The following is a 22,645-nucleotide window of genomic DNA, read 5'->3' as shown; positions in this document are numbered from 1 at the left end:
GAGGAGCTGCCCTTCTAACACTGACATGGAAACTTTACTGTAGCAGATGGCTCACTGTTTGTACGCATCTCACTTACATTGTTATGGGAGAAGCTGCCGGACACAGTATGAAGTACATGGACAGGCGTTTTCGACACGGTATTTTCGACATGGTATTTTCGACGCGACGTTGGTATGCACTACGGCGTGAAATGGATGCTGTCAGCCGGAGTACAGCCAAGGTACCTGGTACTCCACACGGGTGCGACTTTTTTCTAGACGGCGGGGGAGGGGAATAATGGAGTACCATGGAGGCGGGCTCACTAATGGAACGAGTCACAGGCTAATATACATCAGTTGTTTTGGCATACCTTTACAGCATCATTGTGGTATCTGGTATTGCTGCGATGACTAACACGGCCGCTTGTAATTATAATAATTGGAGATGCCACTTTCTCATAGAGCTGTGTTGAATTGTATCAACTGCCATTGTGTTATATCTCGTTACCGTCAGCAAGTCGTTCTGCCTAGTGCATGCTACCAAAATATGTAATGCTATCTGGTAATAGATAGTGGTACTATCAGTCACTTGCAGCAGTTTCTCAGACTTAGAGACACACGCAAAAAAGGTCCCGTCGCCATACAGAACATTATTAGGCTATCAGCAGGAATACATTCAATGCTTACTTTTTATGCGCTCACCATGCTCGTGTCTCTGTTTCATTCCTACAGGATACAAACATCTGCGGCCTTCCGTGCCAAACAAGCAAATGCTGCTGTAACCCGCTCTAGGCCCCGTATATGCACCATTTCGCGCTTGAAGGTTGCGTAGAGACTGGATCCCCAACAAACTGGCATTCTTGCATGAGTACGTCTTACTTACATGTGAAAAAAACCCTGCCATGGTGAGATGCAGGGGCCAGAGAGCTGGTAATTGACGGCTGCCCTCGCTCCATGCCTTCATGATCCTTGGGCTTATATGTCCGCCATTGGCTAGGTAGCAGATTACTTAGACACGTTACAAATCCTTGATTAATATGCAGATACAAAGGAGCGTGGCCTTCTTCTCCTAGAATTAGTGGTACTTCCTAATCGATAAAAAACAGGGCGGGTATCCCGGTATGGAGTATCTAGCAGGTCTCTAGTACCCCCACCGCCATTGGCCCAATCACAATCCCTCCATAATTCGGAGAGCCGCTACGCATCTGTCATTCAATTGTCCCGCAGACAAATTTCCGTCATATTTGTTTGGGACGCCTTTTCTACTTTTAATCGTGACTCCCCCTCTTTATTCTCCCTTGCTGTATTCGTATATTCGTATATAGCACCTCCCAATTGCCCTCCATAGTCCTTTTCTGTTTCACTTCCCCGTCCTTTTCCACTTGCTGCCTTCACAGATTCTCGGCGGCCGAGTCGCTCAAGCTTCTCCACAGAATTGCGATCCGCATTCGGCGGGTTGTCGGCGACGTTGGTCGATTTTGGTCTGGCTTGCGAAAACCGCTGCGACGCCGAAGGCCAGTTGTCTCTTCAATTTTGCATCTGGCAGCTGTGTTTATTGGTTTTATCTTTACTTGGGGCGCTTTTCAAGTTCCTTCTTCCCTCTGTTTGTCGCGCTTTGGCAGTCTTCCATTTTGTGGTGAGTAATGCTAGTTTCTTGGTAATGGACTATTCGTCCGGCCTGGCACCTACTGACTCTTTACCCTCAATAGCGGCAGAGATCATTTCGCATGAGCAAATACATTGAATCTCCTTTATTCGATTTCTAGAGCTTTCTATAACCTGTGTTCCTCTCCTACTGATCGCGCTACCATCGCCCAACATGCATATCAAAAGCTTGGTCGCCGATACGGAGAAGACGAAGGCTCCGTCCTTCTCCTTCGAGTATTTCCCACCCAAAACCGCTCAGGGTGTCCAGAATCTTTACGACCGTATGGACCGCATGAACAACTTTGGACCCAAGTTCATCGACATCACATGGGGAGCTGGTGGTGGTATTGCAGAACTGACCTGCGAGATGGTTGTTCAGGCTCAGGCTGTCTACGGTCTGGAGACCTGCATGCACCTCACCTGTACTGACATGGGACTTGACAAGGTTAATGATGCGCTGCAAAAGGCGTACAAGGCCGGATGTACCAATATTCTCGCTCTCCGTGGCGACCCTCCCCGTGACCAGACCACATGGACCGCTGCCGACGGAAACTTCCAGTATGCTCGTGATCTCGTTAAGCACATTCGCGATACATATGGCGACCATTTCGATATCGGCGTTGCTGGTTATCCCGAGGGATGCGATGATAACAAAGATGAGGATTCACTGCTAGATCATCTCAAGGAGAAGGTGGACATGGGCGCTGGCTTCATCGTTACCCAGATGTTCTACGACGCCGACAATTTCCTCCGATGGGTCGGCAAAGTCCGCGAGCGAGGCATCACCGTTCCCATCTTGCCTGGAATTATGCCCATTGCCACCTATGCTAGCTTCCTTCGCCGTGCTAAACACATGCAATGCAGAGTGCCTCCAGAGTGGATGACCTTGCTTGAGCCGGTTAAGAATGACGATGTGGCTGTGCGTGAAATCGGTAAGACGCTGGTTGCCGAGTTGTGCAGAAAGCTTCTTGCCGGTGGAATCCACCATCTCCACTTCTACACCATGAACCTTGCCCAAGCGACCCGTATGGTTCTAGATGAGCTTGACTGGACCCCTTCAGCGGAACGTCCTCTGAAGCAAGCCCTTCCCTGGAAGCAGTCCAAGGGCTTTGGTCGGCGCGAGGAGGATGTTCGCCCCATTTTCTGGCGTAACCGCAACAAGTCCTATGTCATTCGTACGCAGGATTGGGATGAATTCCCCAACGGTCGATGGGGTGACTCTCGCTCTCCCGCTTTTGGAGAGCTTGATGCCTATGGTATTGGTTTGACCGGCACAAACGAGGCAAACCGCAAGAAATGGGGAGAACCCACATGTGTCCAGGACATAGCTGACACTTTTGTCAGCTATCTGGAGAAGAAGATTGAAACTCTGCCATGGAGTGAATCTGGCCTTGCTGCCGAAGCAGACCCCATCAAAGACGACCTTGTGGCTCTCAATAAGCGAGGTCTTTTGACCATCAACTCACAGCCCGCCGTTGACGGTGCCAAGTCCAACCACCCGGTTCACGGCTGGGGACCTTCAAACGGTTATGTTTACCAAAAGGCCTACCTGGAATTGCTCGTTCCACCCTATCTCCTGGACGAGATGATTAGCCGTCTCGACGACTTCCCCAATTTGACTTATTACGCTGTTACCAAGAATGGTGAACTGAAATCCAATGCGCCATCAGACGGCCCTAACGCAGTCACTTGGGGTGTCTTCCCTGGCAAGGAGATTGTGCAGCCCACCATTGTGGAATCCATCAGCTTCTTAGCCTGGAGAGATGAGGCTTTCCGATTGGGTGTCGACTGGGCTCACTGCTTCGATGCTGGCACCCCCAGCCGATCACTTATCGAGGGAATCATGAACGAGTGGTATCTCGTTAATATTGGTGAGTTTCAATTTACGAATCCCCCCATTCTTTTTCATGTTTCAATAGACTGACCAGGACAATTTTCTTTGCGTAGTAAACAATGATTTCCGCGAAAACAACACCATCTTTGGTTTCCTTGAAGGTCTTCAAGTCAAGGACGCTGCCGTCTCTGCCAATGGCACGGCCTAATTCCGTTTCATACATTTCGCTCAGGAAGCGAAATCGAAAAGGCCCTGATATATAGGGTCTTTTTGCAGATTTGGGTATTATTTTCTTTATGACTTTAATTACCCCTTGATCTTATCAGCTACTTTATTTTCTCTCAATCTTCATATCTCGGCGCAGATGACCGAAGAAAAGCGGCGTTTTTATTTGCACAGAAGGCGGAGTCGGTGTCTTTTTCAACAAAAAGCATACACCGAAGGCCAAATCTTTTATGAGAATGGGGATAACTTTTTTATTATATCCCGGGGCGGCGGGCGCAACGGGAACGGAACGCGAAAACATTATACTGGTAAAAAAAGAAAAAAGGCATGGAAGAGCCCGGTTCTAAACATTGGAATTGCATATATTATATCTCAACGATACCCCCGCCTGCGGACAAGTTTTTTTTGGTTTTGGTTTGCTTTTGCGTTTGTTTTTATATTTACGAGTTAAAGAAAAAAGAAAAGAAAATTGATAGAAAGACTCGGAAGAGGGAAGAGGAAAGTCTGGAGGAGAGTCTGGAAGAGAGAAGCATTACAGAAGCGCTATGAAGAAGAAAAAAAGGACATCACAGAGCGAACAGGCAGATTGCGGTGTATATACGTACCTATATATATGTATATATATCGTGTCTTCCATTGCTGGAAGTGTGTCAATGAATATATAAAGTACGACCGGCATTGCATATTAAGAGCCGCAAAATCAATCTTCTCCTTTGCATTCTCAAAAGTGAAAAACAGTGAAAAAACTCAGTGAATAAACTCTGTTTCTAACTGTCATCACTAAAGTGATAAACATCTCTAGTTGAAAGAAGCTAGCTGTATATTCTTCGGTGTTGTATAATTGTGGAAAATTATTCTTCTTGGCTTCTGACTGATTAAGCATGGCTTCATTAAAATGCTAGATATACACGCCCGTGTGTATATATGTTTGTATGTATTGTACACATTCTGTACTGATTCCCTCTCTCATCCGGTATATACACCTCTTCTCCAAATCTAATTGCATTCCTCTTCAACATCATTCAGCCCAGCCCTCATCATCTCCAACATCATAATCCATGTCAACCTGTCGCCCTTGCATATGCTTCTCAGGCAAGTCCTCAATCACCTCACCTTCCTCCTCATCGTCATTCATTCCAGCCATGGCATCACCATCACCAAGATCCTCATTCTTCTTAAAAGATCCAACAGGTGGCAAAGGTGTATTGACCCAGGAGAGATCAAGTGTTCCTTCGACTCCGGGTAGTTCTTTGCCGTGGAGACTGTAATAGAACTTTTCAGCTGTTTTGCGATCTTGGAAAGATACATTTGTGACTGTGGGAGTGGTTTCTACGGATTCAAATTCGCCCAGGTTCTGTAAAATGAGAAGAAGACATAAATTAGCAATTGTACCTTTTCAAGAGAATGCGCTGATTTGTACGTACCAAGAGGAAATGCCGAAGCAACTCATCCTTGTCAGCCGGAGTAAAGTCCACGCCAGTGACAGCCAGCTTCCGCGGCCGGTTATCCAGCGAGTACTGGGCATAGGCAGCATGTCTGCCTACTTGGCCCCTGAACGAGCCGCGGCCTCGTGGCGCAAAACCTCGGTCGCTACCGCGTCCACCGCGTCCCATATATCCCCGACCCCTTGAGCTGTAGCTGCTTCCATCTTCAGCCATATTAGGGTCGATACCAAGAATCTTGGCTTCCTGTTCTAATGCTGCTAACTGAGCACGCAACATATCAGTCGATGATGAGGATCCTGGAGCTTTAGCATCGCCGCTTTTCTCCCCCAGCCTCGCTTTCAGTCTCTCACTCTCTTCTTTGTGTCTTGCCAGAAGCTCTTGCTGCTGTTTCTCCAGCTCCAGACGCTGTCGTTCCAACTCTATTCGTTTAGTTTCCCTGTCTTGATGCTGCTTTTGCGCCTCTTCCTGCCTCCTTTGGAACTCCTCCATATCAATTTCAGGCTCAGCTTCTACAGGAGCAGAAGATCCATCGCCGTTAATTTTAGATGACCCACTATCGCCGTGCTTCGATGATGACTTGGGACCATCATCTTTGTACCAGAATACCTTGACAAATCTGTTATCAAAGATGACTTTTGGCGACCGATATGCCGCGTTTGCTGACGCCCATTTGTCATATTTCACAATTGCCAAATGCTTGTATGGCTGCATGGAGACTTCAACAATCTCACCAAACTGTGAAAAGAAAGCGCGGACCTCATCTTCATTGAAATTCTCCTCGGGGATATTTTCCACAACAATGGTGCTCTTGGATCGGTCATGAACCGGGCCCTCTGCTGAGAACGAGGCTCTGGCGCCACCTTTCTTACCGCCACGACCACCACGACCTCGGCCGCGGCCCTTTGTATCCATAGGGAACTGGTAAGGGTTTGCTGCGAGTGCAGACAAGCCCATTACAGCATTGTTAGGATCATACTCTAAGAAATGGGAAGAGGGTGAGTTAGTCGGATACTCCTTGAATTTTGGCAGGCTAGAAATCCCGGGATACGTACCTTCGATTTGAGATAGCATATTGGGGACATAGATGGAAGAGTTTCCATGGTCGTACATGCACTGGTTTCCACGAGAACAGTATCCTTTGGTATCAAAATCTCGACAGCGTCCTCTCCGCCGTTGTGAGCTCCTTCCACCACCGCCGTGAGGCATCTGCGCCATGAATTCGGCCATGCCAGGGTAGGGAATACCCATAGCTTGCATCTGCATAATTGCTTCAAGAGCACCCTTGGGATCGAAATGTGACATGCCTGGCATAGAATCCACGGACACGAAGCTCCCTTGCTGGCCACCCATCAGCGAGTCGTCCATTCGCCCGTGGTTTGAGCCCCGTCGAGGCTGCTTGTGGCCCCTGCCATGCGAAGATGGTCCATCGTATTCGCCGTCATCATGTAATCCTCTTTTTCTTGAACCGGTATGGTGTGGCGCACTGCTTTGTGCACCCTGGGCACTGGGGAGAGGACGAGCTGCGGCGCCAATGGCACTGGTGGTAGGCTTCGGAGGTGGCGGAGCGCCTGGTCGATATGACTTGTACGCGATCGCTTGGAAGACATCATCCAGGAAGGTCTTTGGATCTATGGCTGCAGTCAGTACGCCGTATTCTTTACTTCCTACGCCTGGTATAGCTCCAGCGCGTCTCTCACAGCAACTCCAACGGACCTTCTGTCAAAAAATCGGGAATCTCAGCTTCGCAAAGCGCACGCACCGATGCGGTGTCGCCGTCGTGTTTTAGCAGGGCAATGACATAGTCGGCAAGAACGTCGGAATCAGCATCTGATCTGTAAAAAGAAAAAGAGGTTAGCAACTGGGAAAAGAAAAGAGACAGATTACAGGAGCAGCGGCGCGCGTGCTCCTGTCTGTAGGCAAACAAACGTGTTTTCAATGCGCTTGACAATCCAAGTCTTGAGCTGCGGCGCATCCTCTTCCGGGAACAGCATGGCTCGGGATCTGGCGGAAAAAAGGAACGAAGAGAAAAGTCGTGATTAGTGCTGCATGGACGTTGTCATAAATAAGTAATTGGAACGTATAGGCTTGGTCGTAAATAGTAGAAATAATAAAGAATAAGAAAAGGCAGCTAGAGGGCCTCTCTTTTTTATGTTGGTCCGAGCGAAAAGAAAAAGGACGTTGTTGAATGTTAGATTTTCGAGTTGGCCAAAGCTACGGGGCAGTTGCAAGGCAAGGCTGCGCCTGACGATGGCGGAAGGAAGGTCCCGTTCAGTGGCTTTTTAAGTGGGGACTTGTCAGCTCGGCGCTGGAGCTTTTTGATAGATTAAACTGATGATCTGGATGCAGAGATCGATCTCCGTAGCTTTTGTTTAGTGAGCAATTAACCATTGTACAGGCTTATTTGTCATTGGTCATTCACCAATGTAGCATTCACAAGTATCATCATCATTCTCGGTATTGCAATATTGTAACATCATTCACCTAGTAGCAATCCAGCCCAGCTTCTAGAAGTCTAAAAGCCATGCCTCGACTGTAACATCGATCTACCTTGGTTAACTAGAGGACCTGTAACCCAAAGAACAATCAATACTCAAGGCTATAGAATAGTAAAAACGATATTTCAAATCATCATAAACACACGCATCAATTATCGATTCTTTTTTTTTTTTAACATTCATAAATTTCATTCATTCAACTCCACCGGCGCACAACTACATGCATGAAAAGCTGCCTAGTGAAGCTTCCCTTGATTATGGCCTCAACCTAGTATCCACACGTATTCCCTATTTTTTTCTTTAACGGGGTGGTATTTTTTTTTTCTTTGTCATTCAACCGTAATTTTCTCATCTACTTCCTAAATCAGTGAGGCGGCGTGCCCCTTAGTATAGAAGTAGTGGCCTTCAATTTTCGCTAGAAGTCGGTTGACACATTGTGCCCATTTTGACACGAATGGTAGTTCTATCAGCAAATAAGGGAGCCGTTTACAGCTTGTCATAGTACTGGAAAAAATATTAGCATCATGCATGAAAGGGGGTGAATAGAGTGGTTTATAACTTACGTTCTCGACACCGGGAACCTCGACCTTGATACCCTTGCGCTTACGCATCTCAGTGACGATGGTGCCGACCTTGGAGGTGGCATCAAGAGGAGAGCCACCGGGCAGGACCTGCCAGTGAGAGAAGACAGACTGGGGGAAAGCCTGTCCGGAGGTGGCCTGACGCAGGTCACCGTTGAAGCCGAAGGACTCAAGAACGGGCAGGTAGGCCTTGATGTTGAAGAGAGGAGTACCAGGACGCTGCTCCTCGTTGAAGACGTGACCACGACGGCGGGTCAGGACACCGTAGACACCACCCATGGCCTGCTCAGGGACCTGAATCTCGACCAGGTAGACGGGCTCAAGCAGAGCAGGCTCAGCCAGCAGAGCAGAGGCGTACAGGACACGACGAGCAGTGGGGATGATCTGGCCACCACCACGGTGGATAGCATCAGCGTGCAGAGTAACATCAAGGATGTTGAAGCGGATGGAACGCATGGGCTCCTCAGCAATGGGACCCTCACGGGAAGCCCACTGGAAACCAGAGACGACGGAGTCCTTGATTTCGTTGAGGTACTGGACGGCCTTGGTCTGGTCAACCAGCAAGTTGGCGCCAGTGCCATCGGGACCGAAGGTCCAGATCTTACGGGCATCGGTGACATCCCAACCGAAGTCGTCAGCCAGGACACGGGCACGAGCCTTGAAATCGTCACGGGGGCTGACCTTGCCGGCCTCAATGGCCAGGGACAGCTCCTCGTCGATGGGCTCAGCAACCATGTACAGACGGTTGTGCTTGTTGGGAGACTTGGACAGAGCAGTGATGCTGGACTTGCCCTGGACGGTCTCACGGTACTGGACGACGGGGTCGGAGATGATGAGGGGAACACCAGCGTGGTCCTGCTCGAGATCGTTCAAGCAAATCTCGAGGTGGAGCTCACCGGCACCGGCAACGACGTGCTCACCAGACTCGGAAGTGTAGGTAAGAACGCAAGGGTCGGACTTGGACAGACGCTTGAGACCCTCGACCAGTTTGGGGAGATCCTGGGCGTTCTTGACCTGGACGGAACGTCGGACGACGGGGGAGACGGAGAACTTCATGACCTTGAGGTTGTGGGCAGTCTCGCTGGTGGTCAGGGTACCAGACTTGAGCAGGAACTGATCGATACCGACCAGACCGACAATGTTACCGGCAGGCATGTCGTCAATGGGCTCGACCTTGCCACCCATCATCAGGACGGTACGCTGGATAGCCTTGATGAAAAGATCATCCTTCTTGCCAGGGGTGTAGTTGGGGCCCTGGATGCGGACCTTGAGACCGGAGCGGACAACACCGGAGAAGACACGACCGAAGGCGTAGAATCGACCCTTGTCAGAGGTGGGAACCATCTTGGAGACGTAGAGCATGAGGGGACCCTTGGGGTCACAGTCACGGATACCGATGGCAGCCTCGTCGTCCATGGGACCCTCGTACAGGGTCTCGACACGGTAGCGCTGGGCAGTGACGGGAGAAGGAAGGTGGAGGATCATCATCTCCAGCAGGGAGTCGGCAGCGGGCAGGAAAGTGCGCATGACGGCCTTGAGCAGCTGCTTGCCCTCCTTGGAGCGGTCATCGGGGGTAAGCTTGAGCTGGAGCTTGTCAAGCAGGGTGGCGATCTCGTCGTTCTTGAAGTTCATGACGGCGGAGAAGATCTTGAAGATGGGGTCCAGGATGAACTGGTTGAAAGCACGCTCGAGCTGCTTGCCCTCATAGGTACCGTTCTTGGTCCACTTCTTGGTGTGGGGGTTGAAGTAGTTGTCACCCCAGAGACGCTCCATCATCTTGCCCTTGTCAACACCAAACTTCTTGGCGTATCGGATGGCGAACTGGCGGACGGTGAAAGCCCAGCCGTGCAGACCGGAACCGAAAGCAATGGTACCCTTCTCGGGGTAGACCTGGAGGTCACCCAGGGACTTGTCGAGGTAGGTGGAGATGATGACGTTGACGGACTCGATGGTACGAGAGAAGGACTGGTACAGATCCTCCTTGGAAACCTGAAGCTCGAGAAGAGCACGGTCGACCTTGTTGATGATGACAACGGGCTTGATACGCTCACCAAGAGCCTGACGCAGGACAGTCTCGGTCTGAACGCACACACCCTCGACGGTGTCGACGACGACAAGGGCACCGTCAGTGACACGGAGAGCAGCAGTGACTTCGGATGAGAAATCAACGTGACCGGGGGAATCGATCAGGTTGATCAAGAAATCACGGCCGTCGGTCTTCTGGCCAACAATGTCCTTGATATCGTCCTCATCCTCGAGCTGACCGTACAGAGAGATGGCAGTGGACTTGATGGTAATACCACGCTCCTGCTCGTCGGCACGAGTATCTGTGGCTCGGGCGTCACCAGCCTTGGCGGTGGAAATGATACCAGCCTTGGCCAACAGGGAGTCGGTCAGGGTAGACTTGCCGTGATCGACGTGGGCAATGACGGACATGTTGCGGACATTGGTGGGCTTGTCCATCAACTGTCGGATCTCGTCAACTGTGAAGCTGTCATGATGAAGGCGTCGGTTAGCAAGATCACTCTAATAGAAGCTCAACTCGGAACAGGAGGCGAGGACTAGAGATGAGAGAGAAGCTCTCATCTCAGCTTGGCACGGTAATGGGAGAGAGCAGGTGAGGTAGAGTGAAGAAAAATTTTCGGCAGCAACGGCTTAGATGCAAGCACCCGAGACAGGACAACAAGAGAAGCATCGAAGCCCCCGCCACAGCTACACTAATGGTATAAAGCAAGAAAGGATACAGGACTAGGATGGTGAAGCTCAGAGCTAACAAGGTGAATCACGGAAAACAACTTACTTCACCATCTTGACGGTATTGAGGCTCGGAGCCTGCCTGAAAAACTTATGTGTGGTTTGTTGGTGTAGGAAGAAGAAAACGAAAAAAGAGCAAAGCGGGGTTGAAGAATTTGACCCCGCGCTTTATGCTCAAGTGGCTAAAGTGCTGCTAACTGCTGCGTAAGCACAAAGCTCTGTGCTTAAGGGACACAAAAAAAAATTATGAAGAGAAAACAGCGGGTTCACTGTCTGCTCTATCAGAATTTTTTGATGGGGAAAGAGAGGGAGAGAGGGTGGGCTGGGAGATTTTTATGGCGAGGAGGGGACGAAAAAAACCCACGAAAATCGGGTGGTGGGCGGAGAGGCAGGTTTGGGCGCCTGAGACGACGCACAAGGTTTAGGTTGAGCCATGACTAGCACGGGCAGCTTTGAGTTGGGCCAGTCTTAGCGGCCCTTTTACTGGACAGCTGTGAATCCACCAGGCAGTGAAAAAAGGGCCCGGAAAATTGAAAAAATACAAAATCCAGTGCGTAATACAGGTAGCTCGCGCAAAAACACACAGCACGGAGCCCCAGGCGTGCCAGCATGCCGAATTTTTCTTTGCCATCAGTACCATTATAGTGGGGGACTGTCTCGAAAGAGGGCCATGCACCACCAGACGATGGAACGATTGGAGTGTATTAGTGGGCACATTCACTGGGAGCCAGCCCTGCTAACGCCGAGTGATGGCGCCGGCGTCATTGCTCAGCAGCTGTGACTGGCCAGAACTGCTCGAAGAGGGCTAGGCCTAGCAGCGTTTGAGACGAGCTGGAGCCGCTAGTAGGTGCTGGGCAATAAAATTCTTCGTGCAGAGGCAGGCCTATTTTTTTTTTATTTTTTTGGAGCTGCCTCAGAGTGGAGGGCAAGAAGCCCTCACGGCGATACAACCTAAAGCCCGTCGTTCGATTTGCCATGGCTGGAAGTGGAAGCTGGGCGGCGGCACGGGCCCAATGCTTATCAAGAAGCTGTGTGTATATTCGAGTACATGTACGGCGTACGAGGACATGCATTATGGCCTTTGGTTGATGCTGTTACGGGGGCAATTGCTGGTCTAATACGAAGCACCAAATTAGAGCCGAGCCGAGTACAGCTCGAGGGTATATCCAAGGCGACGCTGGTTGCTATTCTTCAGCACAGCTTGTGCAGCTATTGAAGCTTCCTGCTGCTATACTGTAGTATCAGACAAAACAGCGTAGAGCAGACTCCTCCTCACCGGTACTGCCAGTAACCAGCGCCATTTGCAATCTTCAGCTTTGTCATCGCATATTTCGTCAAGCTACTGCATTCACTCTTCGATACGGCAGAAAAAAAACTTGCTGCGATTGATCCGCAGCAAAAATGGAGCTTGAAGGAGGGGCAAAGTGGGCTGCTGCATCTTCATGCTCATGCTGTCAGCCGTGCCGCAATGATTGGCCGCTTGCTCACGCCGCCTCAACTGCCTTGTCGATGTCGCAGTACGTACCGCAAGCACTTTATCCACAGGCCTTCTTAGGTAATGCTACATGCGGCTTGGAGCTCTCTAGGACTTCATAAACTCTCAGCCACACGTTGGCCATTTGACTCACTTCAATAACGATATCCAAAACAGCCGCATTAAATTTTTTAATATTGTTATTTATAGGACCTCCTTATTCTAACATACCACCGAGTCACTCGCCGGCCAAACTTTGAATGGGAAAAAAGCAGAAAAAGAAGGAAAGGAAAGAAAAGAAACAGGATTATTACGCCGTACTCCTTCGCTTTTAAGCTACTCAGCCCTCGAGTGACTCACGCCGACGCCTCTATGACGACCCCAAAATCCGCGAATATGCATCTTCCACCTCGCCTGCCAACTCCAACAGCGACACGATGACAATCTGATGAGTCAAATTTGGCAGCCTTTCTCTGTGCAAGCCAATCCATTCCAGCGGTGGCGTGGCCTCACCCATGTCTCGCAGCTGTGGTGTCTCGATGATTGGAGGCTCTAGAGCGAGATACTCATACTTGGACTGTGGCACATTCACCTCGGCCGTAATCTTCTGTTGCTCGCCGCCTTCTTCTTCAATTTCCGGCACTCCGGTAATCTTGACGGCCGTAAGGGGCAGCTGTCGACCCCATGTCTCCTCCAGCGACTTGTTGTGTTTCGCCCACATACCGCGTATGTAGCTGATGCGGGAATAGTTCCATCCGACTTCGACTTTGCCTTCAAAGGCACTCTTGAACAGGTAATCTATATGGTTGCTATTTGGCGTCTGCCATGTCTGCATTGCCGCTTCAACCCTCGGTACTTTTAGGATTGTACCACCCCGGGAGCCCGTTGACCGCTGAACCACATCTTCCACTGACATTTCACTGAGTGTCTTGGGTGCTTCGATGTTCCTAACACCTGCCAATCCAATTCGGAGCTGTCCCAGGGTCATCCTCAGCATGCTATGGATTCGTCGTTGCTCGATACTTGCGGCAAACCGCGCGTATGCATTCAGCGCCTCCATTTTAAATACCTGATGGTCGGAAAATGTGTTTGGGAACACGCCCAGATTGAGTGCCCGTAGCGTTACAACCACATCCGTGTCCAGAGAAATTGGGGACTTGGCCATGGTATCATCCGTTGGTAGCTTGGGAGTCCTCGTCGCCGCCGAAATCGATTGACGTGCCGCTGAAGACTTCCGTCTCATAAACTTCTCAATTTCCTTGAGCGACGACTCAAAATTCTCTCTCCTCTCCTGCATTAGCTTTGTAACAGCCTGATAAAGAGAGACAGCTTGAGCAGCTGATGTCGCAGTGCCAAATACTTGCACAGCATCACCGTCAAATATTGCCACAAGGCGATCTCCTCTGCTATCTTTGCCCTCTCTCACATTGTACATCAAAAATTCCAACGAGGTGATATCTGCAATTAGGAAGGCTTGATAATCAAACGCCGCCTTGACACGCAGTTCGTTAAAGGCAATAGACGCTTGGATTAGCGGAGTCTCATTGAGTGCTTTTTCTCGTTTCGGCCAATGGATCGAAGTCCGTAGTCTGAAATGCCGTAGAGCAATAAACCCACTCAAGCGACCGGTACAGTCGATGCCAATCTTATCAAAGCCGAGGCATAGATTTTGCTCCCAATCAGATGTCTTCTTGGACGACACCCAAAACTTGCTAATTTGAAAGACGGATTTGCCTATCGCTTGCCCCATATCAACGCTGACATCCAGGGCGGCGATGGATATCGTCGCCGTCCACGGGAAAGCTGCTGTGGCGGCCACCTGCTGATACCTTTGAACCAAGTGGCCTTGTGATGTCTCTGTAGCTAGCTTGGGCATTGGCGGTGTCGTGCCTGTAGCCCTCAAATCTTTAGGGTACCAGATTTCTTCAAACAGTAAAAAGTCTTGTACCTGTTTGGCGTTGACAGAAATTTTCATGGGGCTTACACTCAGAATAGCTGAAACACCGCTGGTGCCGCTGACGTGCTTGCTGTTCATGAATGAAAGTGTCACAGTGTCAACCTCGAAGCTTGCAGTCGACTCTCTCGAATACACATGCTGTACGGAAGCTTGTGGTTTATTAAGAACACCAGATATGGCAAAAAAGTTTCCGTGGTCTTGTGAAGAGACTGTGTTGAGCGTAAAGTAAACGCTATCAAAGCTCGTTGTAGCGGCAACACGGGCTATGGGCTGGCAGCTTAATGAGAACTCCTGTCTGCAGATACGCAGGCCCAAGTTCAGCTTTACACGACCCAAGACTGCGCTGGGGTCTGCAGTAAGGATATTATCCTCATCTCCAGACTTCTCTGGTTTCAGCTTCGGCGGCTCGGGATTTGAGGCTGGTTCACTATCTGTATCGTCACTCACTACCTCCTTCACACTGGCCACAATGTCCATAATGAGCGGAACAACTGATGGGTATAGAATATTGCTCGAAGCATCAATCTTAACTTCACCCGATAGTGCAGGATCATCTCGGCCATTGTCTCGGTATTCAGCTTTCCAGGCAAGCCCAGGGCTGCGCAAAACTGCGCCGCTTCCCGAGTCATCTGTTGTGAACTGGCCGTACTTCCCTGCAAGGGACGGGCGGCGACCGTTTCGCGAAAGCCGTGCAGCGTCATGAGCAGACTTCGCGCTTGATACGTAAACAACCGCGCCTGCAAAATCGGCATCCATGAGCAGGCTCTCAAGTCGTTTGTTACCAAAGGCGCTTTGTGAAGGCTTGGGTTTGGGTGCAGTTTCAGGCTTCTTATTGCTCTGTGCTGCCTCGTTATTCCATTGTACTGATGCCTTTTGCACATTCTTTGCTGATAACGATATTGATTCAACCAAGTTGGCTGCGGGGACGATGAAAGCTGATGTCAATCTTAGATCCAAGGATTCGCCCGCAGCTTGGAATGCCAACCGGCGAGCGTCCACCGTGGAGAAGTAGGCAATGTTGAAAATGACTTGGGGAAGAAGTGCCGAGTGTACAGATCTCAAATTCCTGTCATGACCAGGGGGTACCGTTTGAAGTTGGAGGTCTTCTATGGCCAGTCGTGCAGATCTCTTAGTCCTCGTACCGAACTCGATTAGTCTGATAGATAGCACTAGATCTTCCTCATCATTCGCTTGATGCCCACTATCATCCGCAACGTTCCAAGAAGCACGAATGTTTCGCAGTTCGAAACGATACACGACGGATCCCAGAATAGAGTCGAGAATGTCCGTATACTCGGGTAAGACCTCGTCATCGTTGATAGAAATTCGGGGCTTAGACTGTCTGAGTCTCCTCAGGTATTCTAATTCTCGCGATGTGTCCAAATCCTTTATCTTTGTCCCTAGATAACCCAGCACATCAACAGCTGTGGACGTCGACCTTGGCGACAAGTTTACGTCAAACTCGTCGCTCCTGAAGTTGAATGACCACTCATCTTTGCCATCTTCTCCAGGACTTGAGCTGGCAGATATTGTAAAACTTGCACCGAAATTACCACATGACCTCATATTATCTTCTGTTCCTCTTTGGATATCAAATCCAACATGTCTGAGGTTCAAATGTATCTCTGGATATTTAAGAATAGGGCCGTGTATTTCATGACGGTTAGACGCTCGCAAATAAGCTTTATCCATAAAGAAAAGCACGTGCGCTATTGACCCAGCTTCAGACTTCAAGGCCGTCTTAGATGCAATTTGTAATCCTTCCAAAGTAAGATGAACAGCGTATACCATATTTGAGCTGGGCTTTTGAACCTCTTTCGTCTCGCTAGTCCCAAAGATATCTTCAACATGCTCTTGGATGGCTTTAGATTGTAGCTGTACCTCTTCGATAGCAGTGGAAATTTGTGGTCGATTCAGTGCCGTGAGGAGGTTATATATGGCCGATGCATCCAAACGCATGACTTCAACTGAGCAGAGCACGTTTAGTATACTCTCTGACTTCTGTCCTTGGCTCATTGTGATACGTCCATTTGTAGGCGGTATTTGTAAAAGAGAGATGGTGCGAGACTCATTCTTAACATTTATTTGCATCTCATGAGAGTTTTCTTTGACGTCAAAATCAAAAATGATTTCTTTGGAAGAGTCTGCTGCGCATGCCGCCCGCGCGACCACACCAGAGATTTGATATGTGAGAGATGGTATCAAGGGAAGCCTAATTTCGTAAGCATCTATGAACGTGGCAATATTAATCCTGAAGTTTGACGGGCGATCAGCCGCCACAGACTGAGATTCTGCCTTTGACAAATCAGGAAGCTGTGTTTTCAAGCGATAAAGCTGAGCAATCTCGTCTCTAAAGAGTAGATCAAGAACTTCCATGAGCCCAATGGGATCTTGCTTCACGGTAAACGTTAGGCCTTGGCTGCTAGCCGTCGCTTTGACTTTGTGTGCAGGCATCTCATCGACTGTCCTCAGTTCATGAGAAACGCATAGACTCGGTCTTCGAAACTGAGAAACGCCCAGGTGATGTGAATGGCTATGTAACATGGAAGTGACAGCATCACAATTTATCATCAAGCTCGTAAGAGTTGCGCCATCACTCGTATCAAAGGTGAGTAAGGAAGCTTTAAGCCCGTCACCCAAGGTCTTTGCGCTTAAGTTGACCGTTTCAAGTTCAATAGACCCCTTGATGAGCTCAAGAGCAAGATGATAAGCCGTCGACGGCTTCTTTTGCGGCTTTATGGCCTCCAGAACTGGCTTCTCGAAGGGGGGAGGAGCCTGGCTCTGACTTTTGTGGTATAGCCGCAAGACATCATCAGCAAGAACACAAAGTTCCCAATTCAAGCTGATCAGTGCATCGCCACAGCATATATTCAAAACAGTCACAGGTATTGTCCCCAAAACGGCGGTAGTAGGGTCCCGCAATCTCCTTTCAACCCTTGCACTGAGGTCAACGAGACCAATTCTGTTTTGTTTTGGACCCGGATCCAGTATGAGGCAGATGCTGCCAAGCTTACAAGCACCTAAGAGAGGGTATACTTCTTCGTCCTCTTGGTCATCGGCTCCTATATCACCAAAGATTTTCTTCAGGAGGAGAGCGTGTGAAACGTTTTCCAAATCCCAGTTTCTCCACTTCTCAAAGGAGCTCACCACGCGTTGAACTGCATCAGATGGAAGAGTTGGCGATTGACCCCAGCACTCTTGGATCAAACGAGATTTCTCCAGCTCATTTTTAGTATCCCAGATTTGGCGAAGTCGTATGATCATTTTCCAAGAATCTACTGTTCTCAAATGTTGATTTGCGGATCTAAGAACAGCTGAAGGTCGAATAAGGAAGGGAGGATCATTTGTTGCCTCTCCCAGTTGCAACAAGCGTAGCACAAAGAATCTAACGCGTGTAGAGTGGCGCTGATTGACTTCTGTCAAGAGCCGCTCTAGCTCAGTAGCAACATTGCCTGTACGGTGAATCAAAGAGGCCAAATACTCGATCTTGCCTGACGCGGTTCTTCCCTCGACTGAGCCAATGTCGGCATCAAAGTATGTGATTTCTTTAGCTCCTAGAGAGACCCTCACTCCATCGATTTGGACCACTACAGCGGCTTGTGGCTTCTGGACAGACGAGAGGCGCTCTGAGGCTGACATCTCAATAGAGCCTAGACGCAAGTCCAGGGAAGTTCTAGAGTTGGTGACGCCTTGTTCTTTCGTAGTTCGCGTCACGACAGCGACCTTAGAAATTGTTAGGTCATATTGATCTAGCTCTTCTTCAGATGGATCTGGCGAATCTAGTGTCGACGAGTTGAGAAACCGGAGGTTGATTCTAGGTAATTTGACCATAAAGTCAAGCATCTCTCCTTCAATTGGTGCTTCTTTTCGGGACTTGAAGATGTCTGTAATAGTACTAGACTGGAGAGAGTCTAGCACATCTTCAGGGTCAGTCGGTTGTAAGGCGGCTATTAAAATAGTTACATGGCGGATAGCTTCAGGAGTGACAAATGCGCTTATTCCAGAGGGGAACTCGATAATGGTACTCGACTGAGCGTGGTCTTCACTAAGATCAATAGGGTCGATATCATTCAAATTCAACTTCAGTCGATTAAAAAAATCGAAATCTTCTTCGTCGATAGGTGGAAAGGTTGCATCTCTGGTATCGGGCCTGACTCCCTCCAAGGGAAAATTCGGGTTGAAATATTGGCTCGAGAAAGCGATTTGAGACTGTTCAGTGTTTTCTTTCGCTGAAAAGTCGCCAACAGCGCTGTAGAAAGAAGGCCGTCTACCAGGAGAAATAGCATCCAGCCTGTCCATCTCAGATCGAGAGCCCATCATGGCAGCAGACCTTATGGACAAGCTGCCTCCAAATTGCGATGTCCTCTGTATATCGCGGCGACTACTGCGGAAACCGAGACTACTGTCGCTCGAAGAGCTAACAAAGGAGAGAAACGACCTTTGGCGGGTCACTCTCCGCGAGCGGGTGCTGACTGAGGCCTTGTCGTACTCAATTTCGGCAAGAGGAGGAGGAGGGGGAGGCATGCACTGCGCGGGAGGGTCAACTTGTTCGGGAACTAAATCGCCACCTGCACCAGGGAGGAGAAGGAACGGTGTTCTGTCTGTTCGCTGGTCCTCGCGATAGAGCAAGTCTTGCTGTATTTTACGTTCTTCGGAGAAATGGAATTTCCTTCCAATGGATGCAAGCCGAATATCTGTTTTAAGATATGCCTGGGTTTCAACTGGATGCTGTGGGCGTGACTTGTGTCTCGCCGCTGAGTCCGCATTTATGCATGAAAGCTCGAGGTTTGGTATAAGTATGTTGGCTCGTTTTGAATAGTGCGAGCGAGCCCAATCATTGCTGTTGATGTCGATGGCATCGGTAGAGAAACAGAAAACGCTTTCTTCTACATGTATCCAAAGTCGAACTGATTGAACAGCAACTCGAACGAACGTCACGTCGTAAAAAATTAACGAAGAGTACGGCACCACGGCATTTTCCACGTCATCAAACGTAAACCCGAATGCTGGTCCTGCTTTAGTCAAAGCGGCCACAAAATCAGTTGTGCACTCTCCGGCGACTGCACCAACAGAAACATCCCAGTTACAAAGATATGTTGGCTCTGATGGAGGTAAGCCGAATGTGCGGTGGCCAAACACTCGAATACCATCGATAAATAGTTGTGTATCAGCCGTTGACACACTGGGAGAATCCAAATTGCTCTCTGAACTGCCCAAAGACAGCGATAATGGACTTAAATCAAGTTCCATATCCATATAGTAATTTGTAAAACGCAAGTCCAGGGATAAAGAGGCTAATTCGCCCTGGAGATAGCACTTCGAGGAGTAAATATTAGTAGGGATTAAGAGCCGCGGGTCGTCCAGTTTAATGGCTAAGATCACGTCAAGATCATTAGATTTTTTGTTGGGGGGGAGAATAGCCGGCTCAGCATCTGGATTCTGCGCCTTCGCTTGTAGTTGCTCCTGATATTCCTCTTGGGTTCTGAAATGTACGTACTCGCCAAAATAGTTGTCTTTGAGTAGCATGAAATATCGAACAACGAAGCCGTAGAGGTAAACAGAAGGTGACTGGGCATGGATATTTAAGTCGAGAGTATCTGTATTAGCGGGGGAGGTGGTTGCATTGTACTGATAACTTCCAATGACCGCTAAGCCTTCAATATGTCCCAATTCTTTGGATTTTAGAAAAGTTGACTGCGTATTTGACTCGGAAGCTTGCAGTGCCAAGTCAAGAGTTTCAGTTCGTATATCGAAAGGAATACTGTTCCTGCTTGGTCGAAAATTATCAAGAGGTATGCAAGTTTCGGCTTTCAATTCTGGGCTGGAAAGTATAAGAAACGTGTTTTCATCCATTTCAGTTGGTTTATCGATAATATTCTCATCGTTAACGTTGAGATAAATTTTCACATTTCGCAAACTGAGATGAAGATGGTATAAAAAGGGCGTGAACACAAGATACTCGGCAAGAGGGCCTGCTGACCAGTCGTCAACCAAGTCAACGATCAAAAAGATATGATCCCTCAGGAGATACATATCCATTCCATCACACGTTATGTTAAAATTCCAATTGCGCAGCGTATTCCATGAGAGGGGGTTTGAAAGATCGCAGAAAATCTGCTGGGGGCCAGACCGCCAGAGTACATCATGATTAATGCTACTTCGCAGCTCAGTGCTAGGCAAATGAACCACCAACTTGGTTTTGTAGCCACTTGAACTGGCCACCATGTCCATGAAGTATCTGATGGTCGAATTTTGGGGAAGCTTGAATTCAAGCCAACCAGACGGGCGAGGCTGGACTGCTTCGCTTTTTGAACTTTTCTTGCCCCTAGTCCGATGCTTGCGTATATTGCGAGCCGTTTCTCGCTTGGCCAGCGGCGGCTCTTTACCACGCCAACGCCAGTTTTTAGACTCTTCCCTAATGGGGATGCGAAGCGTAACTGTGTCGTCCAGCTCTACTAGCAAGTCAAATTGTGTAGGCACTCTCCATGCTCCAACTGGAAGCGGTCCGGTCGCGGTGCCATCCTTGGAGAGCGAGGGCACAAAAACACGTTGCAAATCAGCCCTTTGCCGATCGGCCCATGGCCCGTAGTTCATAGTCCCTCCTTTTACCGACAAATGTACTCCCCAGGCTGGTGGCTCTGACCCATTGATATTTAAAGATGGGTTCATTTGTCTCTGGCGATAAGCATCTTCGGCTACCTTGCTAACAGCATCCCAGTATACAGTTACTTGACAGGCTGGGCTATCGAGAACGGTTGAAACTGCGGCATACTCAACAGAGGACCAGCGGGTTTTATCATCTATATCCTGGTCATCGAGATACCGTGACAAGCCTTGCCATTGGACGACTCCAGGAACCTGGACAGGCACAGCACCCCCTCCAGCCCGGGCGTCACTTGAAAACGACTCCACAGATCTTCGCCAATAAGGCACCAAGTTTCGCAAGGAACTCAGTGCCTTTCGTCTGTGTTGGCGGAAATATGACTTCCTTGGAACTTGCTGTGGTTCTTGGGGAATGTTCTCTCGCTCCCGTTGAGCTCGTGCGGCCTGGTCTTCTTTATAGTCCGGGTTGTCCAGCATTTCCACCACAGGATGCTCCAGTTCGATCTTGAACATTTGCCTGTATTGATCCACAGTCTTTGTATCCAAGGCATCAACATCTCCAGAAAGAGAATCGGCTTTCACGATTAGGATTGCTTTGGTGTTGTCATTTCCAAACACTGCCGCAGCTTTCTGGCATTCGATCTGGATGGGAAATAGTTTGAGGATGAAGGGTAACTCTGAACTTTCGTCGTCTGCGCTGTCATCGCTACTCTTGCTTTTGTAGCCGGTGCTGGGCCGACTTCCTGTTTCAGGCTTCCCGTTTCCATTCAATGCCCTATTGCTCTTTTCCTGGGATGGATAGCCTCGTTCTCGTTCGGAAAAATCTTCTTGGTTCGTCTTCCGCGATCGTAAACCTGCGTCTCCTTTCTCATCAAAGACCCCGACACTCGAGCGTGAGCTAGACGCAGTTGGATCGATGATACCGGCAAGGACCGAATCATATACTGGACTTCGGTTATAGACAAACCACTCCAAACCAACAAGATTTACGTTTATCCGGCATGGTAGCGCTGCATTCTTCTGTCTCTCTGATTCCAGTACTTCTCCTTCTCCATCCGACGCGAATATGTCAGCCTCTCTAACACGGCGCAGCCAGTATCTCCAGGTAATGTCTCCATGTTGAACACAAAACGTTTCGTTCGCGCCGTGGTATCGCAAGCCCGTAAAAAATATTCGACCAGCCAACAGGGATACTTGAAGTGCTTTTATGTCGAGATATATGTGGTATTGATGCCATGTCCAGGTCCGAATCACATAAGACACGACAGAGCCAAACAGTCGGTTAAAGTATAGCAAGAAGAAGATGGCGAGGATTGCGGAGACGATTAGAAAGATTAGAAACTCGCTAGACGCAGGTTTTCAGTAGCCGCACAGCTGTCTTTACGTCACATCATCACTTACTAGTTGAATCCCGGCTTCACCTGAGTGAGGATATCTGCGTCATCTGCGCTCAGCAGCCGATCCATCTCGACGAGAGCTTCGCGATCGAGCTTCCCCACGCCCACCAGAGACCCAATATCATTGTCCGTAGCCGCAGCTCTCCGATTGTTGGGGATTATTGTGCGAGGGATCGGTCTATCTTCCTCTGCATGTCTTTGAAGCTGCAGCGTCTAGAAGGTGTGCGAGCAGATGCTGGCGTTGAATGAAGAGA

At 49.1% G+C, this 22,645-nt stretch overlaps 4 protein-coding genes across 4 annotated transcripts; 1 reads left to right on the top strand and 3 right to left on the bottom strand.

Moving 5' to 3' along the window:
- The first annotated feature begins 1,687 nt into the window (after positions 1–1,687).
- Positions 1,688–3,840, top strand: GGI43DRAFT_88518 (methylenetetrahydrofolate reductase (NAD(P)H) MET13). The gene is made up of 2 exons (XM_083210463.1): positions 1,688–3,497; positions 3,574–3,840. The coding sequence occupies exons 1-2, from the start codon at positions 1,799–1,801 to the stop codon at positions 3,666–3,668; spliced, it is 1,794 nt and encodes a 597-aa protein (XP_083059189.1). The 5' UTR covers positions 1,688–1,798; the 3' UTR covers positions 3,669–3,840.
- A 590-nt stretch (positions 3,841–4,430) lies between these two features.
- GGI43DRAFT_408681 (uncharacterized protein) lies at positions 4,431–7,508 on the bottom strand. The gene is made up of 5 exons (XM_083206392.1): positions 7,057–7,508; positions 6,844–6,962; positions 6,183–6,758; positions 5,110–6,107; positions 4,431–5,039 (listed from the first exon to the last, which is right to left on the bottom strand). Exons 1-5 carry the CDS (start codon positions 7,119–7,121, stop codon positions 4,704–4,706), a joined length of 2,094 nt encoding a protein of 697 aa, XP_083059188.1. The 5' UTR covers positions 7,122–7,508; the 3' UTR covers positions 4,431–4,703.
- A 70-nt stretch (positions 7,509–7,578) lies between these two features.
- Positions 7,579–11,692, bottom strand: GGI43DRAFT_408677 (P-loop containing nucleoside triphosphate hydrolase protein). Its single transcript, XM_083206391.1, has 3 exons — positions 11,007–11,692; positions 8,189–10,697; positions 7,579–8,129 (listed from the first exon to the last, which is right to left on the bottom strand). The coding sequence occupies exons 1-3, from the start codon at positions 11,012–11,014 to the stop codon at positions 8,112–8,114; spliced, it is 2,535 nt and encodes an 844-aa protein (XP_083059187.1). The 5' UTR covers positions 11,015–11,692; the 3' UTR covers positions 7,579–8,111.
- Positions 11,693–12,531: 839 nt separating this feature from the next.
- On the bottom strand, positions 12,532–22,531 carry GGI43DRAFT_408676 (uncharacterized protein). The gene is made up of 2 exons (XM_083206390.1): positions 22,396–22,531; positions 12,532–22,339 (listed from the first exon to the last, which is right to left on the bottom strand). The coding sequence occupies exons 1-2, from the start codon at positions 22,458–22,460 to the stop codon at positions 12,805–12,807; spliced, it is 9,600 nt and encodes a 3,199-aa protein (XP_083059186.1). The 5' UTR covers positions 22,461–22,531; the 3' UTR covers positions 12,532–12,804.
- Positions 22,532–22,645: the final 114 nt, after the last annotated feature.

The sequence above is a fragment of the Trichoderma evansii genome (genome assembly GCF_050947405.1).
Source record: "Trichoderma evansii strain SZMC 28006 chromosome Unknown GGI43scaffold_14, whole genome shotgun sequence".
Classification (NCBI taxonomy): Eukaryota; Fungi; Ascomycota; class Sordariomycetes; order Hypocreales; family Hypocreaceae; genus Trichoderma; species Trichoderma evansii.
Note: the sequence above shows the minus strand (reverse complement) of the source record. Positions and strands in the feature narration are given on the sequence as shown.